General features: G+C 43.0%; 1 protein-coding gene across 1 annotated transcript in view; it reads left to right on the forward strand.

The window, feature by feature from the left end:
• IFFO2 (intermediate filament family orphan 2) overlaps nucleotides 1–25,447 on the forward strand; it is a 36,168-nt gene that overhangs the window by 7,462 nt on the left and 3,259 nt on the right. Inside the window, exons 2-6 of the mRNA XM_068915758.1 lie at nucleotides 16,348–16,408; nucleotides 16,741–16,836; nucleotides 19,095–19,235; nucleotides 21,011–21,153; nucleotides 24,094–24,214. Coding sequence (XP_068771859.1) covers nucleotides 16,348–16,408; nucleotides 16,741–16,836; nucleotides 19,095–19,235; nucleotides 21,011–21,153; nucleotides 24,094–24,214 — 562 coding nt within the window. The remainder of the gene's footprint in view (nucleotides 1–16,347; nucleotides 16,409–16,740; nucleotides 16,837–19,094; nucleotides 19,236–21,010; nucleotides 21,154–24,093; nucleotides 24,215–25,447) is intronic.

Consider the following 25,447-nt stretch of genomic DNA (forward strand, 5'->3'; position numbering starts at 1 on the left):
TAGATTTCACGACTGCAACTAGTCACGTCTGTCACGGTTGACGAATCTGTTTCGGGTTTTCAGAATGGTGACTTCAAAAATAAGCCCACTGCTAATTCTGACAACTTGTTCTCGCTGAATAAATGTTCGCTCCTCTGTTTTCTGGTATATTCTGTCCTGGAAACTTCTCACGTGCATTGCTTAAGGGAAGGGTTTTCGATGCATATGATCTAACGGATGGCTTGCATTGCTACTGTTTGTAGTGGGGTTCCAAGTGTAATCTTCAATCTGATACTAATTTCGGTGGATTTAGTCTGAATTTGCACAAAAATATAGTTGAAAGCAAAACCTGGCGTTACAATCGGAGCCTAAATTCCGTATAACTTCATAAATCCCTTGATGCTATAGGCAAGGCAAATGTTTTGATTTCCCCAAATTAAATTGTTTCACAAATCTGAATGAAAACTACAAAGCCTTTGCAAACAGATTAAACTTCAGATTAAGTTGCTTATTGTAAAATGACAGTTACCAGTAGGCGGGTGTGCCACTGCGTTACAAACTTATTTTTGTGTGTGTATAAGCGAAGATTAACACTGGTAGAAAGACATTACAGCTTACGGACCCTGCATTAACAAGAGGAATGCCAGCCAGGAGGGACTGGATATTGTTGTTAAACTTTTTTTTTTTTTCCTTCCCCTCAACTCATTTTTGTACATTTGCTGTAAAAATACAGGGAGGAGTTAACTTAGCCCTCTTCATGTGAGCTAGCAGACTTGTTAATTTATAACATATTTTCCAAGTGGCTCTTTACTGCAGAGAATCCAGATGTGGAAGGAAATGATGTTGTGTAACTGTATTGCATCTCCCTTGACCCTTAAATACAGTGGATGTCTCGAGTCCATCCAGTGACTGATGCTGGAATGGGAGATCAAAGGGATCTTGGCTCAGTATTTATTCCGGAATCAGTGGTTTCAATGGAAAATGCATTCCTGTTTCTGGAAATTTTACCTGTTACAGGTAAAATTTGCCGGCATGCCTCTGAGGAGGGAAATAGATTTGTGTCACTTCTTAAATAAAACTTCATCTGGTACGAAGAACAGAAAAGGAGCCAGCTTGTGCCTGTTCAGTCAAAGAAGTCAAATCCTGACGAGTCAAATGGAGTTAATAAAAATACTAGGTGGTGATGTAATTTTTACATAATTCTGTAAAATGGCATGGATTTGTTAGTATTGGGTTGTCATTGGAATGTCTCAAGATTTCAAATAGCTATTGTCACTAAAACCACTACGAGAAAATTCCCCTTCACAGGTATTTAAGACTTCTGAATCTTCTCATTTGCCTTTCTAACCTTTTCAATAAAGCCTTGGCCATTCAATAAAGTGTTGGGTAATCTGGGTGCTCTGTTCCTAACTCTTTACTAAATTTTTTCCCGAGTCACCATTGCCAAGTCATACCTCCTCTTTTCATCCACACAATTTTGAAAAACACTTTTTTTTTTTTTTTTTTTTTTAAGAAAGGGAGGGAAAAGGAGTGCAAAGCACTGAACGCTTCTCTCCTTGCACAGGAAGACATTTTTCCTACTAATCTGTATTCTTAACCAGAGTGCAACTTCTGGTTGTCAGTGGCAGCTTTTCTTGTTTAAAACGGACGAAATGACCCCGGGAATGAAGTCCCACTGGCAGAGATGCTGTTTAGAGTTTGACCCTTTCACGAATCTTTGCGGGACCAAAGTAAGCTCGTTCTGTCCTGTTTAACTATCAGTGAAGAACAGCGACATCCTCATAGTATCATGGGATCAATCTGCAACATGAAAGCATTTTCTTTCATAGCTTTTCTTCCACTTCTGGGCATTAGGCTCCTCTGCTCGTTTACGTGTGTAGTCAGACTCCTCCCTGTTCAAGAGCTGGATGGAGTTTACCGTCTAAAATCCCCAAGGAGATACGGCCCTGGACTGTTGCTCAGGGGTTTATTCCCCATGCCGCGCTAGCCTGGCTGGCTCTCCTGTTGCATGGGCTTTGATTTCCATGGCGTTTGGGCACGTGACTCATAGCCTAGTTCTTGTGTAATTGCCTGGTAGCCTCAAGGCAGGGGAATGAGGTCACTGGCTCAGTCACGCTGCTCCTTTTGACTGGCCTTTTGCATTAAAATCACCTTTGGACTGGAACTCTTCTAATGTCCCTTTTCCCCGATGCACCCCCCAGCAAGTAGCCCGAGGTTGCCAGTACCTGTAGCTAGTATCTCGCTAATAACTATGTAGCTATTTTCAATAACTTGAGTAATAAAACGTTAAGTTTGCAGGGGTAGTTCAAGTGTTTATTCCTGGTAGCGGGTCTATGACAACGCCCACTAGGTCTCACTAGGTATTTTGTGAGGAAGAACAGCCTGACAAGGTTACTTCCAGGTTCTCTCCTGGTTGGACGTCCTACGGACGTACCCGATGGCGCCTTGGCTACTCTGTCGTCGTTTGCTTGCGGTTGTTAGAGCTTCGCGTCCGTCGGTGTGGGTAGCGTGGAGGTCTTGACCATGAGATGATTTTCTGGAACCTACAGTTTGTAGGTTTTAGAAAATGCTCAGTTTTCAGTTTTATATCATTGACTAGCTGTCTTCTTTCTTAGTTCACTTCCATCTAAAGGCGTAGTACCCTGGCTTAATTGTACTTCTGTAATAGCTAGCTAATACCATAATTAAGTAGGAATGCTAACCTATCTTAATGAGCCCATTGTATCAGAAGTGATTAAAGCAGCTTAAGCAAAGTAAGCAGTATTTCTTGAAGGACTGTGCGGTATATTTTCTCAAGTTTCATGTGAGTCTTTGAAGAGCAGTTTATTTCCTACCATCCAGTGTTATTTCTGGGTTTTAGAATCGTAATCCTGAATGTAGAAACTACACCTAACGTTTATCTTTGTAAAGATAAGCTGATTCTTAAAATACAGATAAGATTAAAAATGGATACAGAAGAACACTGTTTGGAGAGTTTCCTACGCGCTAGCTGTGTGTCTGGGCTGCCTTCCTGACTCCTGACAGTTGATAAGCATTATCTCTTTTTCAAAAAATAGTTTTCTTAATCCTTAGTAGCTTTGGTAAAGTCGTTCAGCGCTGGGGCAGAAATTAAGAAAGATTGCTAGTTTTTGGTTTTGAGGCTGGTTCCTAACAGACGTGGACGAAGGGGAAGGGGCGATAAAGGCAAAGGTAAAGCTAAAGAAAAGGTAAGCAAAGCAGTGAGCTCTTGAGCTGCAATTTGCAATTATTCTTGGCCTCTCAGGCCGCAAAATTTCAGCGGTGAGTGAAAATGTTACGGTATTACATTCCAGCCGTATCTCTGGTTCCTGTCCGCAGAAGAGTAATCGCAGTGTGTTATCGGAGCTTTCGCCTTTCAGAATTAGTCTGGGGTGATAACAGCAGGGCGGTTTCAACATGGCTAGTGAAAGAGAAGGGTTGCGGCCTGGAAGAGTTTACTCATGAAATCAGTAAGATTCAAACAAAGGCCTCTTAGGAAAGAGGATGTTAAAATATCCGTGTTTTGAACTTAGAGCAGGTTACGTTCTAGCAGTTACGTTCAGCTAGTTTTACATCAGTTCAGTATTTCTTAACAGAAACGCCTCAATATTTTCCCCAGACGGATGGGAAAATCGGAAGTAGAGAAGGTAGTTGAGGTGGTGAATGTTGTGTTTTAGTAGATTGCAGCAGGTATTGAATAAGGCACTATCTCTGATGATAACGCCTTTTTTAAATTTTTTTTTAGGTCACCAGCTAGCCAAGCGCAACACATCTGCTATCTAGTCTGACATATTCCTGAAAGCAATCCTTTAGAAAGGCTATCAGTTTAACTACGTTTTTTTCAGCTGTTAACTGTGGAACTGGGGCAGATGGAGCTGTAATTTGCTCTCCAGAGGAATATTGGGCTTCGTGCTGGCTTACTGTGAAAACAGCTCTTCAGGAGAGATCTAGCCGGGAATCCGTTTGCTAGAACTGGACTTTAAGCCCGCAGATGCACAGTGAATGTAACTGCGACAGTGCCAGCAAATCCCTGCTTCTTCTAGAGAGCAGGAGACCTGAGCTGTAAATGCAGTAGTCGAACCATCTAGGTTTTCCTCTTAGTAACAGATAGCCATGAAGTCATAAGGCAGTTCTAAAAAAGAAATAATCCTCACCCTACATGGGAAAATTTCCTGTAGTTAGAGCCATGCTAGGTGACTTCTCTTAGAGCCGTGGTTGAAGAGTCTGCCATGTAGTCATGTGCATCAGCTGAGATAATGTGCTATTTTAACTTGGCAGCCTCCGAGATGACATTCAGGAAGACGTTCATTAGGTGTTTATAGAAAATAGAAAGGAAATTCATGCCACAGAAGTTTGCCTGTACTTTCCGACAGCTTAGTGTTAGATCTTATTATGGCTTTAAATCTCTTCTGTAACTACTTGTCTCCTCGGCTGCCAGGCTTTTGGCAAGGTGTCTGTATTTTGCTAAAAGTTCTTAGTAGCAGTGGGAGGTGAGAAATTACAAGTGAAATGTCCCAAGTGCCATAAAAATGCAAACTTTTTTTTAAAATTGTGGTGGTATATTAGAGCACACCCCTATGACGCCTTCATAACGTTGCTACAATGGCCAGGACTAAATAGACTGATACTCCGTTGTTACAGTGAGCGTTTCTGACTGAGTAGGTTTCAGATCAGTCCTACTGCATGCTTTATTTCCTTCATTTTTCTCCCTGTCTTTTCCTCCCCTCAAAAGCTCTCCTCCATACTCGTAGTTTCATCAGCTCTTCAAGTGCCTCCTGCATTCTGGGGATGAAAAAACAGGAATGAGAACTGAGGACTGGGGATAAAAGAAAGATTGGTGAGGGAAGGGAGGGAGCTATCTTGTGCAAGATGTGCATTCTTGTTGTGCTGATAAAACACTAGAGGGAGAAACCTGAAAATCAGCTGAAGTCTGATGTGCTGGATTTATTTCGGATGATGTGGCGGTCTTGGGGTGCTCGGCTTCATAAACAAGTCCTGTAAAAGTGTGACTTGGTCATTTGTGCTGGTAAGACTTTTACTAACCTGTTAGAATGAATAGCTGGTATTTTATATCACTCCTCTAACATTAATGTTGGTATTAATGTTCTTTAAATGTCTTTACCTGTTCACATAAAACACTTGCGCTGCTGGAAGGTAGTACCATCTGTTGTGATGTGCTGGCTGTTCCTTGCAGAACTCGAATCCCATGCACAGGAGTCTTGTGGGGATTTTATTTGTGCAAGTTTTCCACAGAGCTTAAAGTACTTACTGTTTAGTACCAACAGAGTTTGATTTAACTACCGATGTCTCCACTGAGACAAAAGAAATGAATTTCCAGAACTGCGAGTCTGTACCTTCTTGTCTCGGGAGGCTTAAGTAGCTGTAGGAGCTAAAGTTCAGGTAAAGGGTTAAGAGTTTGAAGTCGGTGCCCTAGGGGAAAGGGAAGCAGGATGGGACCCTTCTGCTTTCTAAAGCACAGTGTGTCAAGAATAGGTCACTAGTTACATTTTAACGTGGATTGGTGGGTGTTGAAAATCATAATTAACGAAGGGCTGCAGAAAGTTCTGTTTGTTATAAAAATTTGCTGTAATGCTACCGTGCATGCAGTTCACGGTCGGTGGTGGCTTATTCTGAAATACTGGTGCTGGTCTTTGTACATCTTGAGAAAGGACCTATTAAAATGCATTGAAGGCCTGAAGTGAGGCTATTGATAAGTTGTGCTTTTGTTGGGGGGGGGGGGGGTATTTTCTCTTTTTCTGCCAGCAAGGCTTCAGGTTCTGGGACGGCCTCGCTGGTGCCTGTCGGCTGCTGTTTAAACACGGCAGACTAAATTCAGAGCATGAAGCAGTTGTTAAGTTTCCCTAAAGAGCGGATGGATTTTTCCGTGGGTATAGCATGAGCCAGTTATAACAACCCCTTTCCACGGGGCAGTTTCGTTCCTGAAGCTGAGCGCCGAAATGCTCTTGGCGACTCCCTGGTAAGGAGCCTCCCTGAAGAGCTTCAGCGAGCGCGCTGCCTGCCTTGCCCGCTTCGGTTAAACTCTCGCCCGAGTGTCTTTCAGCAGCGAGGTGGATGTTGGCGGTGAGCTGTCAGGAGGAGGCGCGTGGCGTTGCTGGACAGTGACCGGCAGAAGCACCCTGCCCTGCCCCGGCAGGTACGTTAACGTGAGGCAGGAGGAGCAGAGAGAAACGGGCACCTTGTTGCCCTTTGCAGGAAGTGGGATTAAAAGGCCTAACAGTGCTCGTGCAGGTCCTTCGTATCTCTTCTGTTCTTTGTCCCTCACTTAGTTTTATAGCGTCTGTCATTCTACTTCTGCAACGTTTCCTTTGCTGAGAATGGCTGTTAGTCAGGAGGAGTGAATTACTTGGCTTCGCTGTCACAGTAATTTCCTATAAATGCCAGCGCCAGAGTGTTAGGACAAACCCCCGGACGCTCAACGTACTAAATACCAGAAAATTGCAGCTTGTTGATGGGCACAGTTGTAAAATGCATTTATACAGATGATCGGCTGTCTTTGATGCGTGAAGTTTAGAGTAGTTATGTTTCTTAGATGTTTCCTTACAGGGGAATTCGGTATTTGATAATTAACTTGTAGCTAGCAGCTGTGTACGGCAATGCAATCTCGTGCGTTTCAGATTACCGAAACAGTTACCTGTTCCAAAATGAGTCAGAATAATTACTTTTTTCCAGTTATGACAACAGTTTTAGAGAAATGCAATGTTCTTTGCCTTGGATGTTTTAGCAGCTGTGCTTGGAGTTGTCCCATGAAGACGTGTATATATACATATATGTGTGTGTGTGTGTGTGTGTGCACATATATATATGAATAAGTAGCTAGAGCGACAAAAGGGGGAAAATAGCTTGGACATGATTGTTGCAATAGGAGGAGAACTGAGAATTTACGTGTTGTCCAAGGAATGCTTATATAATAGCTATATATGCTACAATAAAATATTTACAAAGATGACTTCACTCTGCTTAGCTAAGCTTAAAGGGACAAAAAAAGAGGCCAAAGTACAGTGCTCTGATTCTCCTCTTGCCAAAAGGGTCATGCTAGATTGATCTATGTCGAATGGGTGTTTTGGTGTAAGTATTATCAGATATTTGATAGTTGGACCTAATCATACTTCTTATGCCATGTGTAGGCTGTATCGTATTCCTGCATTCAAAGCTGGCTTGCACAGTAAGCTGTCTGACTCTCGCCTTGCAGAGGAAAACGGTGCTGCGGGTTTCTTGGGCGCGCAGAGACATGGCACTAGAAGGTCCTGCTCCCCGGCAGTCTGCCGAGTTCAGGAGGCGTGCACGCAAGTCGCAGACACTGCAACGGGGATAGTAGCTGCCTGTGTTGGTGGCAAAGAGCAGCTTGCTACAGGTTAACATCCTGGCTAATTCAATAAGAGTTTTACAACTCACATGTCCGCGATATAAATGTTTTTATTAGCTGTACAGCTCTCTTAAATAAGACTAAGGACTGATCTCAGCAACTGGAAGTTTTCGGTTCAGCATAACTCTCTCGCTTGCTAGATGTGGACTTCTGAGTGGTTCCTCTTTTGTATGTAGCACGTTTTCCACATCCCCACTCTGTCTTTGCCTAATCTGGAGCTCTTGATATTTTATTTTTCACTCTTGCCAGTTTTATCCCCACCTTGCTGTCTTGACTTTTCCTTTGTCGCACAGATTAAATGCTGAACTTCTCCCCCTTCTCCCCCACCAAATAAAGCGAGCCCACAGGCCAAACTTGTAGGCCTTGCACTTCCCCGAGTTGCTTTCTCACAAGGCTCTTTTGTTAGAAACTGGAAAGGGCTAACTATAGTTACTGCTAAGCTGCTTGGAAAAAAGGAAGGCAGGCAGTCCCTGCTCGCTCATGTTACTGAACAAACTCCCTCTCCCCTTCCCTGGGGTCTCTCAAACCCGGTTTAAAAAAACCCCCCAAACCCACGTCTCAGCTGTCCAAAAAGCGTGATAGATCCACGTTGCAGAGTTGTTTGTGCCTGGTTAAGAAAAGCATACTTGTTCAGGGATTGTGAACGCTGTCATGAAGATTTTGACATGAGTATAAAATGAATTTAAACTGCTCGTGCTGAGTGGAATACCGCTAGCGTTAATTCTGCCTGGCTGTCAGTACCTGCTGCTTTGTGCTGAGAGGTAAATACAGCTTGATCTTAGTATTTCCTGTGTTTTAGGTTGCAGTTGGTAGGACAGGTTGGGTGCGAATTCGTAAGGCTGTCTTGTCTCACTGGCAAACTCAAGAGGCTACAGAAAGGAGTGTTTAGTTTACCTTATGCATTAGTTATCATATCATGGATTACGCTGTAATCCTTGTTCCTAGTGCTCGCAGTCTGATGGTATCTTATCAGCCAGAACAGTTTATAGCTTACCAGAGATCTTTCTCTGTATGCGGCGGAAAATAGTCATGTTCCTATGAGCAAGCCAATGGTTTAAGGTATGGAGAACACTAGCGGTAAAATGTGTTTTTAATTATAATCTGATTCTAGAGTATGGATACTTCATAAATAAATAGTGAAAAGACAGGGGCCTGTTGTGGTTTTGCTCCTTGAAGTGTAAAAGCTCCGTTCCTCCAAAGCAGTTATGCTTTCCAGATGCCTGACCCTAACCAGAGTAGCAGATCAGCTCTGCAGAAGTGTACAGATGCTATTTGGTTGCATGAATCAGTAAAAAGAACTACTTTACCTCATCGGGTTCATTTCAGGAGGGTGTATTCCTGGCCATCATATTTAAAATGATTTTTGGCCGTAGAATAGGATGGTCAGTGATATGCAAGCTTGGGCTGTGTTGTGATGGGCCTGACCTTTCGCTTTAGGTGAATGTGAAATGTGTTTAGAGGAGCAAAGGAGTGGGCAGTACCCAGAGAGTGAGGAGGGTGTACAAAATTTTTGTTTCCAATAAAAGTTAATTTATTAATCAACTTGCACAAATTCTGGACCCACTCCTGTGGAATGGCTTCGAAATGAGGTTTCTGATTAGACAATAAACATGAGGGAAAACAGAAGACTTCCTTGCATGGCATTTTACTTTCCCAGTTCAGAACAAAGCCACCTTCATGTTCCGAGTGCAAGTTGAATCAAATTTCTTGAATCAGGAGCAGTTAAATAATAAAGGAAGTTGGTTCTCTGAACTTGGTTTTGCTAAACCTGAAGTTTTTACTTGTTAGCCTTACTTAATCTCAATCTTACCAAGTCTTGCTTAATAGATCATTTTCCTATCCAGTCTTAGCTTTACAGTAAATTGGATGCAAGATTGCATTAAGAAATTGGCTTATTCACAAGTGCTCCCTCTTGCTTACGTGAGCATTTTGAGGACTCTCTAATTCAGGAATTCTTCTCGACTACCCCAAAGACAGACCATTCTGATCCCACGTGCCCTGGCTTCTTATTGAAAGAAATTAAATGTTAGTTGATGGGTTCCATGTAAAATGAATTAATTTAATGTGAACGTCTGATTCCATTAAAGCCTGGCTCTAACACAACAGCAGCAGCACTCTTGAATGAAGTCATCTGTTGCTTGCAGCGGACAAGAAACATCGTCCCCGCCTAAGTCACAGAATCTCTTTGCTAAGAGTCAGTCACTGCAGCATCAGGTTTCCCAGACATGAGAGCAACGGAGTCAGCACCCTCGAACCTTTGGCAATGGTCTAGATTATACAGGGCGCGTAGCCCAGCTCGGGGTTGTACTCTTCTCGCTCTTATTGCTCGGGGTTCATCACAAAGGCAAGAGTAATATTAAAGCCTTCTTCTAGACTCGTGCCCTACTTGAAAGAGCATACAGGCCTTTGAACAATGGCAACTTCTTGTGAAGGGAATTTCTGAAAGAACTCGCTATGCTGGAAAAAATTGCCTCATTATGTCTCATGATTATATTCACCTGGAAAGATGCTTGAGCCTGTAACTGGAACCACAGTAGAAATCATCTGCCAGTTAATTTGTGTTTTGTTCCTGACCGCAGTAGGTGTTTAAACAAAAGCTCTGCATAATGTCACAGGAGTTTAACAACTTCAGGTAAAAGCAACAGCCGTGGCTGCATTCCTCTGGAGAGAAAATGATGATGCTTTTGACACATTAGGAGCATCCACATATAGTTGTGCAATATTCGTAACAACATTAAACACACTTTAAGCTACATAGTTACAAGTCACGTGCTACTGCGTGATGTAGTCTGGCAGACAACACTGAAGAGGAGCGTTTTAAAAAGACCAGTTTTATATCTGAGGTATCTTATGATAACTCTACTTGGATAAGCTTTGGACTACTCCTTTTGTACTTGCACCCGCCGCCAGGCGCAAAAGCCCATCACCAAAGATACAGGGTACTTACTGAGAGCGGGTCTAGCGCGTCAGATGTTTTCACAGTATTTAATACATTTTCCTGACAGAAAAAGCACCTAAGAGATCCCCTGTTTTGGAAAGGAGTTTGCGTTATGCAAGAGTGCAGAACTAAGCCCGGATAGGAAAAGGATCTATTGAGCTAGGATTCGAGTAGCAGGGAGAATGCTGAGTTGTTGCCTGGCGTTTCAGCTTAACCAAACAGAAGAAGGCTTCACAGAGCTGTGTGTTTTCCTTTTTTAATGAAATCCATCCTGAGTGATCAGCTTGGTTTTTTTGAGCTCATGAAAACCTACAGGCAGCTATTCTTATTTGCAACCGAGAATTGCCTCCTAGTATCTGGGACAGGTTAGTGAGATTGTAAATGCCGGTTCCCTCCTTAATTAAGAAACGCCATCTGATGTTGGGCAAACTGTTAGGGACATAGTCCTAGAAGAGGACTGTGCAGCAGGATTTTACTGTAATAAAGGTTTGTTTACATCTGCCCCCAAAGTCTCGAATGTGATGTCGTCTTATCCCAGGCTACCAAAATATGCTCCTCTTGAACAAAACGCTCTGCCTGGATTTGTCTCTGAGCAATTACGGGATTGCTGTGAATCTTTTGTATGGGAACGTAAGTTTGTACTGCTGAGGGGCCATTAAGTCAATTTGAATGAAATCAGTGCGTAATAAACCAGAGTTATAAACTGTAACGTTGATAGTTACCATCTAGGTGTTGGAGAGGGGATTAGTGGGCATGTTACTACAGACCTGCAGTGAGCAATGGCATGAAACCACGATGAGTAATGTGAAACGATTAAATTGGTTGGGCTTGGGCATGTCAAGTGTTAAATCTCATGCCAGCGCTGGGGAACAGTGCGGTATGCCTTGCCATTTGGAGTTCGTATAAACAACGTATGGGCGTCAAAAGGCTCCGAACCCACGCAAGAACAAGCAGCGCTGCTGCAAGGGAGTGAGAGCACCAAAACGTGTCTCTAGCCCGTGACTGCAGAGTACAAGCCCTTTTGGGCAACACCTGAGCTGTAATTACTCACTCCTGCCATCAAATGTGTTGTTTTTTCCATCTTTGCCCTTGCAGGTGTGGTGCATCAAAGAACACCTTTCAGAGGCTTCACATACAACAGATGAGCAAGGCTAGGTGCGTCTGAAGCCAGAATGCAATAGTGGCGTCTTAGCACGCAAGAAAAGACGATGTGCTGTCTCTTCAAATGGCACTGACAGCTCGTCAGCTCAGCATGTTAATATTTTCGGGCATCATTAGAGGCTAGTATTTTCATGAGCAAGTTGCAGTAATTGTTCCAGTTAACACTTGTGTTTGCTGCTGTGGACTTAAGCACTCAGAGCTGTTAGGTTTTCCTTTCTGGTGTCACCCCTCATAAACTGAGGGGCAGAAGCACCAACAGTAACAAAACTGAGGGAAAAGCTTCAAAGTTAGTACTTGAGCGAATGGCAAGGGAAAGACTTAGAAACCCTGCGCAAGGGTTTTCCGTGTATTTTTGCTCCCCTGCCGGTATGACTCCATCTAAAACTACGGGTCTCACGTCCTACAGGGTTTCTTACCGGGGGGAGGGAGGAATCTATTGTCATTAAATGTTTTTTGAGAAATATTTGCCTATTTGAAGAATTATTTCTAATGCAGTTGTAGTTAATAATGCCTGACACTAGTCTGTTTGTGTCTTTCTGCCATGATGGGGAGGATTTCAAGCACTAGGTCTGTATCTGGCATATTTTGTAAGCATGCTGTCTACTGCCTTAATAATATAATTCTTGAAGATAAAGACCCTGTATTTTTTTTTGAAGGAAATTGCTGAACAATTTTCTGAAAGGTGAATTTCTCTAAAAACTAAACTCCTGTTTCAAAGGGGTTTTGCGAGCGTGGTGCGACAGGCCGTTCTTTCCACTAGTCGCTATTAATTCCTAAATTTGATATGGTGATATAGTGGCAGAGAAGAAAGGAAAATCTTCGCATTCATTGGCGCAGGTACTCAGGGAGTGGGAAAGTGATTTCAATGTTAGTTGTTTTGTCCACCTAGATTGCTCAGATTAATTCCATGGAGCATCCAAGTCTGGAAGTTTGGAGGAGCTTTTTGAAGGCTATTACCTACTTCTTGAAGTCTCCGTCCGCTTCTTTCAGTGCAGCAGAAAATGTTAGTCCTGGTGATCTCATAGCTCCTGTTCCAATTTCAAAGGAAACGTGCAAGTTTGCGGTGTGACTCAGCTGTACAAGGATACTGCTGTGAGCAATGTTAATCCTAACTGACTATTCATGTGTTTTGTTGGTCTAATATCCTTGTAATGTGGCTATTCCCTTTAAAGAAAGCAAACAGCCTTTGTTCTCCTCTTAAGCTATGTAAGACACTTACTCTTAATCACATGACTGCAGAAGTAGTTTGGGGCCTGAAGCTGCAGTGACTGAATGCAGCTGGAATGCAATATGTCACATCTGGAAAAGGGGGAGTCGATCCATGATTTTTAAAACGTAGGCTAGCCCTCACATTCAGTCAACTGTAATGCGAGTATCTTTTTTTGGTGGTGGTTATAACTAAAACACCCTTGGTTGGTTGGGGAAGGAGGAAAAAAAGCTTGGGTAGATTTGAAATTGATCTGAATTTTTTTCTTCTGGGGGAAAAAAAAAGTAAAATAATTAAAAATCCTGAAGTCTGGTGTACTTTGACATTTGCCTTCTTGGGTCTGAGAAACAATTTTGGATACAGCTGGAAATCATAGCAATTGATGCATCTGAGCCAAGAAATAACTGTATGTGAGACTAGCAGAAGCAGCTGTCTAGCTAATATCCTGCAGCAAATACGGGAAGACTGCTGCTTTTTTAGCCATTTCCCTTCTGGGTGTTACAGCCCTAGCAGCTCCAGTGCTTCTCCTTGAGAGCAGCAAACGCTCCTGCCCCAGTGGATAGCATCGACCTGGCTTCCCCGCGGAGACCCTAGCTATCTGCTCTGCTGCTTTTGAGGGTGATGGATGGGGTGGTGCCTTCCGCCTTCCTTGAGAGGAAGGGAGCCATCGGGCTTTGAGCCCTTTCACAGACAGTTTAGGCTGTATGGGTAAGTGGTGTCACTTGTTCTCCTGCCAAGAAGGAGAGGGCATCTCAAGCCTGCTACGATGAGGACTCACGTAACATGAAATCCTCTGCTCTCCGACAGTAACCGAGGGGGAAGATACTGATCAGTAGAAAATACTGGGAGAATAGTTTAGAGCACCTCGAGCATGACCTGACGTCAGAGCCCGTAGGTAGCATCTCCTCGGTGGCGCGCTGACTCCGCTTACTGCTGCGTTTGTTGGAGTGGATAGTAGCAGCAGCTGCCAAGGTCCCTTTTAAAGTCTTGTGTGTTACAGCAAATACAGGATGAGCATATGAATGAGCAATCTTTCTATTGTCTCGCTTCCTTGGAAGTTTAAAGGGAGAATTAATCTTCTGCTCCATTGTCATCCTCTACCTTCCCCTCCTCCTCTTTCCTCTTTTCGCTACAAATGGTCTTCTGAGGTTTAAGTGTGAGGAGAAAGTAAGATTGACGTTTCTAGCTGTTAAATGAGGTTAATCAGCTTGGTGGCGGGAGGGTGGGGGAAATGCATTCTGAGGTTAAGAATGCGATATTAGTGATTAGCGGGACCCTCAATATCAGTCCAACATAAATTTTCTTCTATCAGATGTCAACTTTTGAATTAAAAGTGACCTGATTGTTTTATCATCCCCATGGTTAAGAGAAGTGGAAAAACTATGCTCTGTGTGTGTGTGTGTGTGTGTGCGTGTGCGTGTAAAAGACGGCGTCCTTTTCTTGTTCTCGCCAAGATATTGTCTCGAGTCTGATGGAAAGAAATTTGGGCTGTAAATCACTGTTCTGTGAAATTCATTTTAACTGGCACGAGGAGAAGAAATGAAACTACTGAAATTCTTGCAGGATGAGGAAGGTTAGTCTGAGCAGGCTTTGAGATGCATAATTTTGGCAGCTGCCCAGAACGGCTGAACTGCTGAGGAGGAATGCTAATCTTTTTTGCTAGCTTTTTGGCGTAGTCAGTAAAAATATACAGATGCGTTATTTTCCAAAAATACATCACTCTTTGCAGAATGCCCAGTGCACTGTAGGGATGCAAAGAATAGCAGGATAACCTGAATGCACCTAGCCTTCCTCATTTCAACAATTAAAACCTTGAGAAGCAGCATATCAATTTTTGCAATGTCTGCTTTGACTTAAATCCATAAATGACAGCCTGCTGGCAGAAAGAGCAGAAGGAATGATTAAAGGCATGCAACACTCCTTCTGTAACAGAAGGAGACCATCTTACAGATTGTGAACATAATTGGCTGCTTTAATTAATTTCACCTTCTTGACTTCAATATTAAAGTCTGAAAAATGAAGTTACTATTTTATAGAAATGTAACATAATTAGTAGTCAAAATACAAATAGGATATTGAAACGCAAGCTAAAACATTTGATGACAAATGCAAATTTCAGCCTAAATATTTTACTCTGTTTGGCAGTAAATCATTGCTGGAAAAAAGATGCACAACAAGTCGTCCTGCATAAATCAAAATTGAACTGTACAATGGAGAATTCATATTCTGTCATGTTGGCTATTCCTGCACCGCAGTGTGTGTTAACCGAAAACCGGGAATATCCTCTGTGGGAATATCTCATAATCTAGCCATCACCAGTTTTCTGTGTGAATTTGAAAATATGATGAAAGTGATGTGTTTTGGCAGACTTAACCACGCCTTTTCAAGAACGCTATGGTTTAGTACGTTTCCGGGGCCATGTGTGTTTTTTTTAATAGTAGTTGAACTGAAAATGGAAAAAAGTAAGTGTAACAGAAATAATCATGACAAGACTTGGAGACTGTATTCACGGGAGCATTTGGAATCATGTGCTACCCAATATTTGTTGGATTATTGAAAGGAAATGTCTTAATGGAAGCAATCAGTCCGAGTTTGTAGCTAGACTTTCAAGTTCTAGGCATTGCCAAGGGATTTGTGGAGTGAGCGGTTGGGGCGGGCCGTCGGGAAGGCTTGCCGAGCAGAAACCCTGGACGTTTAACTAAGTCGGCAGGCCCTGGTTCCTTTTCACTGCAGGTGCCAAAATCGAGCTTCTGCTCAACTATAAAAAGAAATGTGGGCCTTCTTGGGGAGATCCCTTATTGCTTGATGAAGCTACTGTTTTGGTTTTTGTTTCTTGGTTGTCTGATGTGTTACATGTTTCAGACAGATTTTTTTTTCCCCCTTCCCAGAGGTAGAATTTCTGCTGTTCATAGACTGAGCAAGTCTCCTGTGGAACTACCGCCCATTCAAAACCAGTGGCATGCATTTTACTTTTTAATGCCACCAAACCATATGCACGCGTGCAAAGCGTATAGTCATATTCTCAAGAATCTTAGTTCTCGAGTTGCTCTTTGAAGGCTTTCTGTGCATGAAAAAATGAGCTGCCAGGTACTTTTACACTTAATCCAATAATGAGCGCAAACATAATAAAAGCTTTATTGTGATGTTTAATTATACGGTTTATAACTTTGTGATTCCTATTCTTGTACCCTTGCAGTATTGCAGTGGGAGTGAGCATACCTTGCATTCGAGGACGCTTGTCTGAGCGCTCTGCTTGGAATCGCAGTGCTGGGAAATGACTGAGGCATGTAGATACTTGAGGATTTTGATGTAGAAGGTGGTGTGTAAATGTATGGATAGATGAGACCAAACGAATGAAGAGTAAGACTGGTGATTCAGATGCTTTACCTTCCACTGGCTCCTGCGGTACTGAAAGTGTCCCCTTTTTATTTGCAACCAAATAATGCAGCAAAGAGCGGAAAGGATGCTGAGCCCAGTTAAAGCTGATTTAGCTACTAGTCTCTTACAGACTTCTGTTACTTGTTTGAGGGTGTACAAGTGAGGGAGGCCATCTGCTTGACGTTTGAAATAACTGTCATCATCCTACAGCTATCAGAAGACTTGTGACTTGGAAAAACCCTCTTCCCCTCCCTCCCCTTTTGCCCCAGAGTTAACGCTTTATCTGCAAACTTTCTCTCTCAGGTGGGAAGAGGAACTGACTAGAAGAATGAGCCTGGAGTCTTTGGTAGAAACCCTGCGGGAGGTAGGTCGCGGACAGCATGTGGACTGTTCCTTTTGAGCTGGGGTGTGAGTGGCACAGGTTTTTCTCCTCTCTGCACCTTTTAGTACGCTGTTCGTCTTTTGACCAAAGGTGGTCGCTTTGCTAAGAACCTGGTTACCGGTTACAGCGGCTGAATGCGTTCCTGTACGCTGGAGAATAGCGTTGATGTTCGGCAGTTGAGGCAGGAAGGTGCTGAATTTCCTGACAAAGTGAAATGTGGGGGTGGTGACGTGCCTTATCAGCTCTTCTCAGGTGAAGTGACAAGCGTGTGTTGCCCTATTACCTCTTAGTTCTTTGCGTGCTTTCTCTTGCAGGAGGCGCAGGAAGCGGAAGCTCTCCAGGAGGAGTTAAATGAAAAGATTGAGAGGCTGAAAGCAGAACTTGTTGTCTTTAAGGGTCTGATGAGTGATGTAAGTACACTGGAGAGCAGAGCGCTGACTCTCCCTGCCTTTGTGAAATGTATGTGTCATGCAAATGGCTTCATTCATGAAAAGGTTATGGTCTTAGCGAGTGCTGCTTTGTAGTTAGTATTATGGCTGCCTTTATGATCTAATGCATCAGACAGATCACCCTTCCCCCTGCTTCCTGTCTGGTCTGTGTAGAGATGCATTAACTTGCTGCTTAGCCCATAACCTGGACTCTTCCCTCCCTCCCCCCGTTTTCCACAGCTGGCAGCGCTGGCATTCAAATCTGCAGCCGTGGGGAAAAACGCTGGAGAACTGGCGTGTTAGCATAAAGGGTTCAGGCACCGTGCAGCCGTTGGTGCTTCGGACGAGGCGAGGGGTTTGCTCTCGGTGGCACAAGAACTTAATGTCAGAAAGGAATACTCTAATATGTTTTCCAACTGAGAGAGCTCTGAAGAGATGAAGCAAGCATCACGAGTTCAGGGTCTGGCTTTGTTTCCAGTGCTGCTTCTACCTTAAATTAAAAAACAAAAACCAAAACTGCACTTTTCTCGAGGTTTTACTCGTATCTCGTTATACGTACGTTCCTTCAAAGCTTGGGGGTCTGTTAGGCTATGACTGGAGAATTGGCTTATACTTTGACATGCTGAGAAAATCTACTCATGCAGGTATACAGAAAAACAAGCCAGGTGAACATTAACTAAGGTGCCTTTCCCGGCAAGACTGAAGTACTGCTGATGCTGAAGTTGTCTAATGAAGATCTTTTATTGTGCTTATTTAGTCTGTGGTTTTTTATTCTTATTTTTTTATTAGTACTGTTTCCTTCTATCTTACATGAGCTTGCAGAACCTGCACCCTGATTTCACATACGTTCTCTCAGAGCCGTTAGATCTGTTCATATAAAAGTCAACAGTTAACTGTCTCTTCTTTTGGTGTTTAATAAAGAATAGGCAGACCTCCTTGGTTGGAGGCAGTGTGCAAAGGAGAAACACTTCAGGGCTACATCCCCATTACGATTTTTTTCACTGAGGGAGAAACGTTATTCAGTGCGTACAAAAGGGATGGTGATGAATGCAAACATCCTCTTCAGCTGTAGAGCGAGCTGGGCTTTGCAAACTCTGCAAGGTGGAAGAGAGCCTAAGGAAAGCAGGGAAGATGCTTGTTTTGAATCCCACTGCCTAAATATTTAGGGCAGAGAAGTAGCAAACACTGGCACATGACTCTTACCTTCCTGTTAATAAGAATCACTTTTACCTAGTCAGTCAGTAAGATAGTGGTTAGAGTGTTTCAGTGTTTAGAAATGCCTTTTTCTCAGTGCGTTTGAAAGACAACAATCCCTCAAACTTGTCCAAAGGTGGTTGACGCTAGCTGGAGAAGAACCCTGTCAAAAAATTAATAAAACAAACAAAATGACCCCTTTTTTCTTCGTAAGGGGATCTGATACTTAAAAGAGTTCTATGCTCTGCAAAGAGTTTTTCTGCTTTTCTTGTCAAAGGGGAAGCAGCGCCTAGTCGTTGAGGTGGTGCTTCCCAAGAGAGCGTTTTGTCTAGGCTGGAAAATATCCTTTTTACATAACAATATTTCTTCATAAGGAGCCAACTGTATAGTCTGTGAGGGGGTAATATCTCTCATAAATAACGTTTATAATTGCTGCCCAGTGTGAAGGAGTGCATGATATTTTTCGTGTAGGTTTTTTGCTAGGCTGGAAGGCAGTTTAATGCCCATATGAGTATTACTTTTTGTGCTGCAAGTTTTTGTGAATCTCTTTCGAGTCTTGGCTTTACTGCTTTATGGTATGTACGAAGTTGTTGTGTAGCCTGGATTCTGTTTTGAAGTGCAACTTCTCTTTGCAGGCATGTCTTTTTACTGTTTGAAATGGGAGAGTGATGAGTTTTTGTCAGGTTTTAGATTTCATTCTGCACTCGCTCAACAGGGTGAGAGGTTTTTTTCCCTCCATTTTTAAAACATTATTGACCCTTAAAAAGATCATTTTTGCCAAACCTAGGAGTTTGTGGGGGGTGAGTATACGTTTTTTTTTCAGTGGCAAATCACTCTCAGAATTGAAATTTCATTGGAGTCAGATGCAAGTATAAATTCTGAGTTGTCAAGTCTGCGTAGACTGTCCATGTACTGCCTTTCCCAGAGAACAAGGTTTAATATTGTTTAAGACTAGTATGGCCTGGGGTTAGAGAGATACTGCGGGGTATCTCTTCTTTCCTGAACTGTATAATAATAGAAGATAATCACTACTGTCCTTCCTGCAGCCCATGACAGACCTGGACACAAAGATTCAAGAAAAGGCCATGAAGGTGGACATGGACATCTGTCGGCGAATCGATATCACAGCCAAGCTGTGTGATGTAGCGCAGCAGCGCAACTCTGAAGACGTTTCCAAGATATTCCAGGTGATTAGGCCATGAATTTTCCCTAGGGTAGGACAAAGCGTGAGGGGACAAGAGGGAGCAGTGGTGAGGAATGTGGTCCAGGTCGTTCACAACTTTTTGAAGTTTTTCTAGGTAGACACATTTTCTTCTTCCTCCGTTTCCAAGTGTAGCTCTGATCTACAGAAGCTGCTGCAGCATTAAGATCTCAAAATTCAGAGAGAGTTTAAAATAAGTCTTAGGATCACCCTGAGACAGACTGTTAGTCTGATGCTACTCTACAGTGAATGCAGGGAAAAAAAAACATTCCAGGGTTCTAGGTTTGTCTAAATGGCTTCATCACGTTTATTCTCTTCGCAAGTGAGAGGTTTTAAGCTTGCAGAACTGTCATCCGAAAGTTCTTATTTCTGGCTCGGGCTCCATGACCAGAAATAACACTTCTGTGGTGGGGAGCTATGATTGCCTTGTGAGACTAGAAAATCCAGTTGCTTTCCTTTAGCTATTTTTGCTCCGTGGCGCTAGTAGGAGAGAGTCATTTAATTTGCTCCAAAAGCAAGCAGTTGCAGCTCTATGTAGAACAAACCTGTAACTCCTAATGCAGTTATTCCTGTGTCATGACTGCACTTTCAGTTGTGATTAACCCAGCTTCCTTCCACTTTGATGTGAATGTGTCTCGTTCAGTCTTTGAATAAGTCTGATTATTTTTTCCGTGTAATGATGCCATATAGGGTGTGTTGCGCTAAACGCTGTACGAAAAAGCACTGTAAATACGGTTGTGGTCTCCATTGGTTGTGCTTTTTGGCTCTTGTGAAGTTACCTAAATGTTTGCTGGGTTTTGTATCCAGAAATAGATCCAAATGTCCTAATTGGCGACAATTGTTTTTCTTGCATGTTGAGCCACTGCATTTTTCTAGCGGTTCTTTCTTGTCTTTGACTAGATTTGCTGTGTCTTTCTGCTCAATGGTAACTGCAAAGCAAACTTTTGGTCAAGCATGCAGTGGTTAAAATGATCAGTGTGGAGTATAATACCAATAAAGGATGGCTCGCTTGCCAATTAAGGAAAGCTAGAGTAGCTTTGGAAAGGACTGTGTGTTTGTGACTCTGTGGCACCATCTGTAAACCTCTGTGAATATCTGTTATGTTTGCAATCCTCAGATGGAGAAATAATCCTCTATGCTCTTTGCTGCAGTATCCCTTGAGTTCTCTCTGCACATCTGTAAACTTGATTTCTGTGAGGTTGTCCAGGCACTTTCACAGTTCAGTTAACCCTTCTTTTGTCAAATTGAAGACTAGCAGTCTATGCCTCTGGTTATGGGGTGGGAATGACCCTCAAGTGAAGACTATCTAGAAAGGTTTCTTTTGTACCCTTTGGTGGTTGAACGGTGGAAGCATCGGGCCTGTGGTGGTGGCGGCAGGAGAGGGAGAGTTCTGTCATCGCTCTCAAGCCTGCTGCCTGGGCGTTCTTGCCAGCTTATGCTTTTGCCCTGTATCATTCTAACCTCTGCATGTTCTCTGGTAGATCACAGACTGTTGTCGATGAACATACAAACACATGTAGAGTGCTGGTAGCCTGCAGCTTGCTTTGCTCTTTGCCATTTTGAACTGCTTTCTTGTGCTCTACGTTCACCACTCATTAACAGATGCAATTCCTGTCTTTAATATGTGCAGTCATTGAAGTGCCTGGGAACTGATGAACAGTTATATTCACTCAGACCTAACGCCTCTCTTTCTTATCTCTGCACCTCATGGTGCAGCACCTCAGTTGAACCTTCTAGTTATTGCCCTTCTCTCCGATTAAGGTGGCTTCCAAGAAGAAAGAACGCAAGCTAGCATCGGACGATGACCTCTCTGAACAGGATGGAGAGAATGGCAGGTTCTCTGACGATGAGGTCAGCTGTTCTTTGAACATCACGGATGAAATGAAGCGTATGTTTAATCAGCTGTGAGTATCTTGGACAGCGTGGGGAACACTTATTCTGAAATGCAGACTTAATTCCAGAACTCAAGTATTGAGATATTTCTACAGGCTTTCAATCCGGGTATCTTTTTTTCTACCCAGTGTTGACTGTGAGTTGAATCTGAACCGCCAGCATTGTACTTTTTCAAAGGTTTGCGGGAAGTTCAAGTAAGATTAACAAAAACTGAATTTTTCCTCCCTTAAACAGAGAGAGGACTATAGAGAATATAAGAATATAGTCAAACTTTTCTGTTACGCTTGCCCTTGTTATAGCTTATAACAGTAGCAAGAGAAGAAGCATATAAAAAGTATGAAGTGTTTGGCTGAATGTTTGGCTTAATATTAGATTTCTAGAACCTCACAGCTGATTCCACACAGTGGACAGAAATTGAGAACGTTGTCACTAAAAGCGCAGTTCAGAATGAAAAACAGCTCTATAGTATTTCGCGTGATGTTTTCAGTTGAGTTGTAGGCAAACGGTAGTGGTGGATGTGTCCGGAAGACCAGCTGCTATAGCGGTGGACAACAGTTTCTAGATGCCAGGAGCGTCAATGTTGTAAACCTTGCTGCCAGGCCTCTCCTCCCAGATTGGAAGAATCCCTGATTTATTTTGCCTAAAGCTTTACCCCAAATGCGCACGTTAGCAGGCTCGTGGCAGCCAAGAAGAGACTCTCAGAGCCTTGGCGCTACGCAAAGCGGCCAGGAAGCCGGTGGGCGACGTGCCCTGCTGTCCTGTTCTCCCGTTCTGGAAACGGCGGGGTGGCTGCAGGCTGGTGGGAGTTCTGGGGCTCCCTGCGGTTTTCTGTTGGCGAAGGGGAGCCCCAGCCAGCGCAGCAGGTCTGACCTTCTCGGCGTTTGAATGTGCGTGTCGTCTGCCAATTTCTGCAGTGACTGTGCTGGAAGAGGAAACGCTTCCCTGCGCTTTCCCACACAAAGCAGGACAGTTTAATACATAGGAGTAAACAAGATATTCTCTAAGGAGTGCTAGCTCCTTTTCTGCTGTCAGCTGTTGCCAAAAGATCTATTTTGAGGGTATGTGTGTATTTCTTTCCCCCTCAATTTCGTGTGTAGAGGAGGGCATGCTTTGTCCAAAAGGTGTAGGTAGCTCTTCTTGTTAGGACTCCTGTTTTATAGGTGTTTATAGGCGCTCACTAATATTTCTTCCTCAGGCTCATTTCTCTTGGCCAAGTGTAAAACACCCAGATTTCAGTGTAATAAATGCTAATAAATGCAGATTTTTCATCTCTTTGCTGTTGGAATTCAGAATAGCAGCAAATAGCGTGTTGGTTTTTTTCTTAGAAAAGCAAGAGGCTCCAGCTTAGCCACTAGGTTGGTAACGCGTGTAGGTTTATTGTCGTTGCTAAACCTGACCTGTGATATCCAGGTTTTGTTGGTGCTGCTGATGAAGTGTTTGTCTCCTGATCCTATGCTAGTTGGCAGATAATTATTGACCACATACATATTTTAAAACTTACCTTGGACTGAATGTACACTCCTTACCTGTGCTATAGATGCACAGTTGTAGTACCAGATATCTTTTCAAATGGATTGTCCATGCAACCTAAGGTAAGTTGCCAATAAAATAGTGTTGTTACTACAAGGTGGACGCCCATATAGTTTAGCACTTCTTGATTTCAACAGGAGAAAAAAAAGCTTATAATGCCTCCGGAATCACCTTGGTAGATTCAAAGCAGGCTGATTTAGAACGGTGTTCATGGCTTATTAAAGACGATACGTCCTGAAGCATGTCTGGGGGCTTTGCGAGGTAGAAGGGAAGACTTTACGAACAGCGGAACAACTTGACTCCTGAACAGAAATTAAAAGCAAAAACTCAGTCAAAATGCAATCATCTCTGAACACTTTGTATGACTGAAGCAAGCAGCAGTTGGAACTGGGAGTCCTTGTGCTCTCTAACAAGGATAACTCTTGCGAAAAGCAAGTGATTTGAACAAATTGTATTGCAAAAGGCAAAATCACTTTTGTCCAAGTTTTTTTTTTCTCTTGTCTGATTGAATATGGGCACAGACTGCCTCATTTCCAAAGCTCTTTAGTCTCCTAAAGACAGTGTCATACTCGGCTTCCGGCTTGAGATGTTATCTACTTAAAAGGAAATGAAGTAAAGAAACAAAAATGCCTCCCTCTGAAACGGGCAGACTGCTTCTGTGAATGTTTTCAGATTTTTGTCAGGCTCCCTAACAGGGCTGAGAGGCAGCTACTGGGCTTTGGCTCTGCTTCTGTCCAAACCAGAAGCAACTCAAGTGTCTTCTGAAACTTTCCTTAGTTGCACAACTGGCCGTGCTGCAGAGGCTTGACCGCATAACGGTGCTATAGGCCACTTCTACCGCGTTTGTTCTTGATCTTAAGTGGTTGTAGCAGTATCCTTGTTGTTCAATTCGATAATAAATATTTACGTTCTTTTGTGCATTGTTTTGGGGATCAGGCGTTTTTTCATAGCTGTTAGTCTTGGAACTAACTTTGGTAAGTGCTGCAGAGAAAAGGCTGGCAAAACTTCAACGTTAAAATCAGCAGGGAGTCTTCTCGTGGCTATTTCTTGTAAAACTTCTCAGACTGTGTTTTGGTTCATTTTCCCACATATAACATGAATAGTTTAAAAGATTTTTGTGGTTTTGCAAATAGGGGAAACTAACTTGCAGCACCATCTGGAGGAGAAAGCTGGCAGCGTGTACTTGAGCTGGGAACGTTAACAAGGTCCCTTTATTCTGCTGGGGGGGTGGCAAAGAGCCCAGGCGCGAGGGACTTGCAGGCAGCGGCACAGCCTGTCTTCAAAACCTTCCAAGATTTTCAACAGTCATATTGTCTCCTTCGTTTAGTTCTCATAGCCTTTTCCTGTAGCACATCATTGACGGACTGAGGAAACGGGGCTAGGGTTGTTTTCCCTAATGCTTTTTTCTGTAATCTTAACAGGCGTGAGACGTTTGATTTTGACGATGACTGTGACAGTTTAACATGGGAGGAGAATGAGGAAACATTGCTTCTCTGGGAAGACTTCACAAACTGCAACCCCTCGATCGACCTCCAAGGAGAGGTGAGTTTTCTTAAACTCTTCTCTGCGGGAACGATATCCTTCAGCTGCTCTTTCAGCCATTTCAGCCTTTGGGTATTTGGCTGGTGATCTAGTTTGCCACGCAAACTGGCTTTGATTTCAAATCGTCTTAGGGCTTTCTCTTTATGGTTGCTTTTCAGTCTGTCCAATCAGTTTATTTGCCAAACTTCATTTCTTCTGCTCCTTCAAATTGAGTGTTTAAAATATCAAGAGAGTGTCAACGGATTCGATATGTATTAGCTGTTGTGGAAGCATCACGCAGTCTGTCACCCTAACCAGTCGTTTATCTGAAGCTCTATATGCTTCACCCAGTATCTCACTTTCTCTGTGGATTATCATCTGCACCTTTATTGCTGCAGAAATAACGCACATAGTGTGTGGGATGGTGCTGCACGGTTTTCTAGTGGGGAGAAAAATAAATTCAGTATGGTCCCTGCGCGATATTAAAATACAAACAGCCCATCAGAAACAAAGAAGCTGCGATTGCGGACGACCTCAGGGGTCCTCTGAACCAGTGAATCTTGCGCTTCCATCTTCCCTGCCAATAGGCATGTCTCCTGGCTTTGGTGGATAGTAAACAGCTTGCTTTTAATCCTTCGGATCCCAAGCAAAGTAAACTAATGGCTGCATGCTGCCTCATTCAGTGACTCCTGAGCCTCTTTAAACAGACCTAAAGAGAGATTTCAACGGCAAGGTCTGGCTTTGTGCAGGCAATCTTAAACGTGAAGTTATTATTTCATTACTGAGTAGCATGACAGCCGTAGGTGAGAAATAATCCTGCTTTCTTCCATCATCGCTATAGTGTAAAGATGCTGAGGCAGCAATCTCTGGAATATTGTCTTGTGTTGACTGCCAGGGGTGCGTTAATTTACATCTTGCCATTTGTGTATCATCTGGCATACAGTGAAACTGCAGAGATTACTTAAAAGTGCTAGGACTGCAGAAAGCAGTGTACTTAGCTATATGTCGTCTCGTGAGCAGGGAGAGTGGCAGAGCGATAACGTGCAGCTATGTGCTGGAATTAGTGACAGATTTATTTGCATATACCCATGTGTGCATGTATAAGCACAGCTATCAGAGGAATATTGCAGAACTCAGACCTTCCATGCAAAAACTCTAAAGGTTTTAAGAAGCTTAAATCCTTCTAAATGAAAATTATACAAGGAAAGGGTAGATTTGTCTTGTAGATGGAGATTCAGAATAAAGACCGCTCAG

Source organism: Struthio camelus, chromosome 21 (assembly GCF_040807025.1).
Source record: "Struthio camelus isolate bStrCam1 chromosome 21, bStrCam1.hap1, whole genome shotgun sequence".
NCBI classification, from domain to species: Eukaryota; Metazoa; Chordata; class Aves; order Struthioniformes; family Struthionidae; genus Struthio; species Struthio camelus.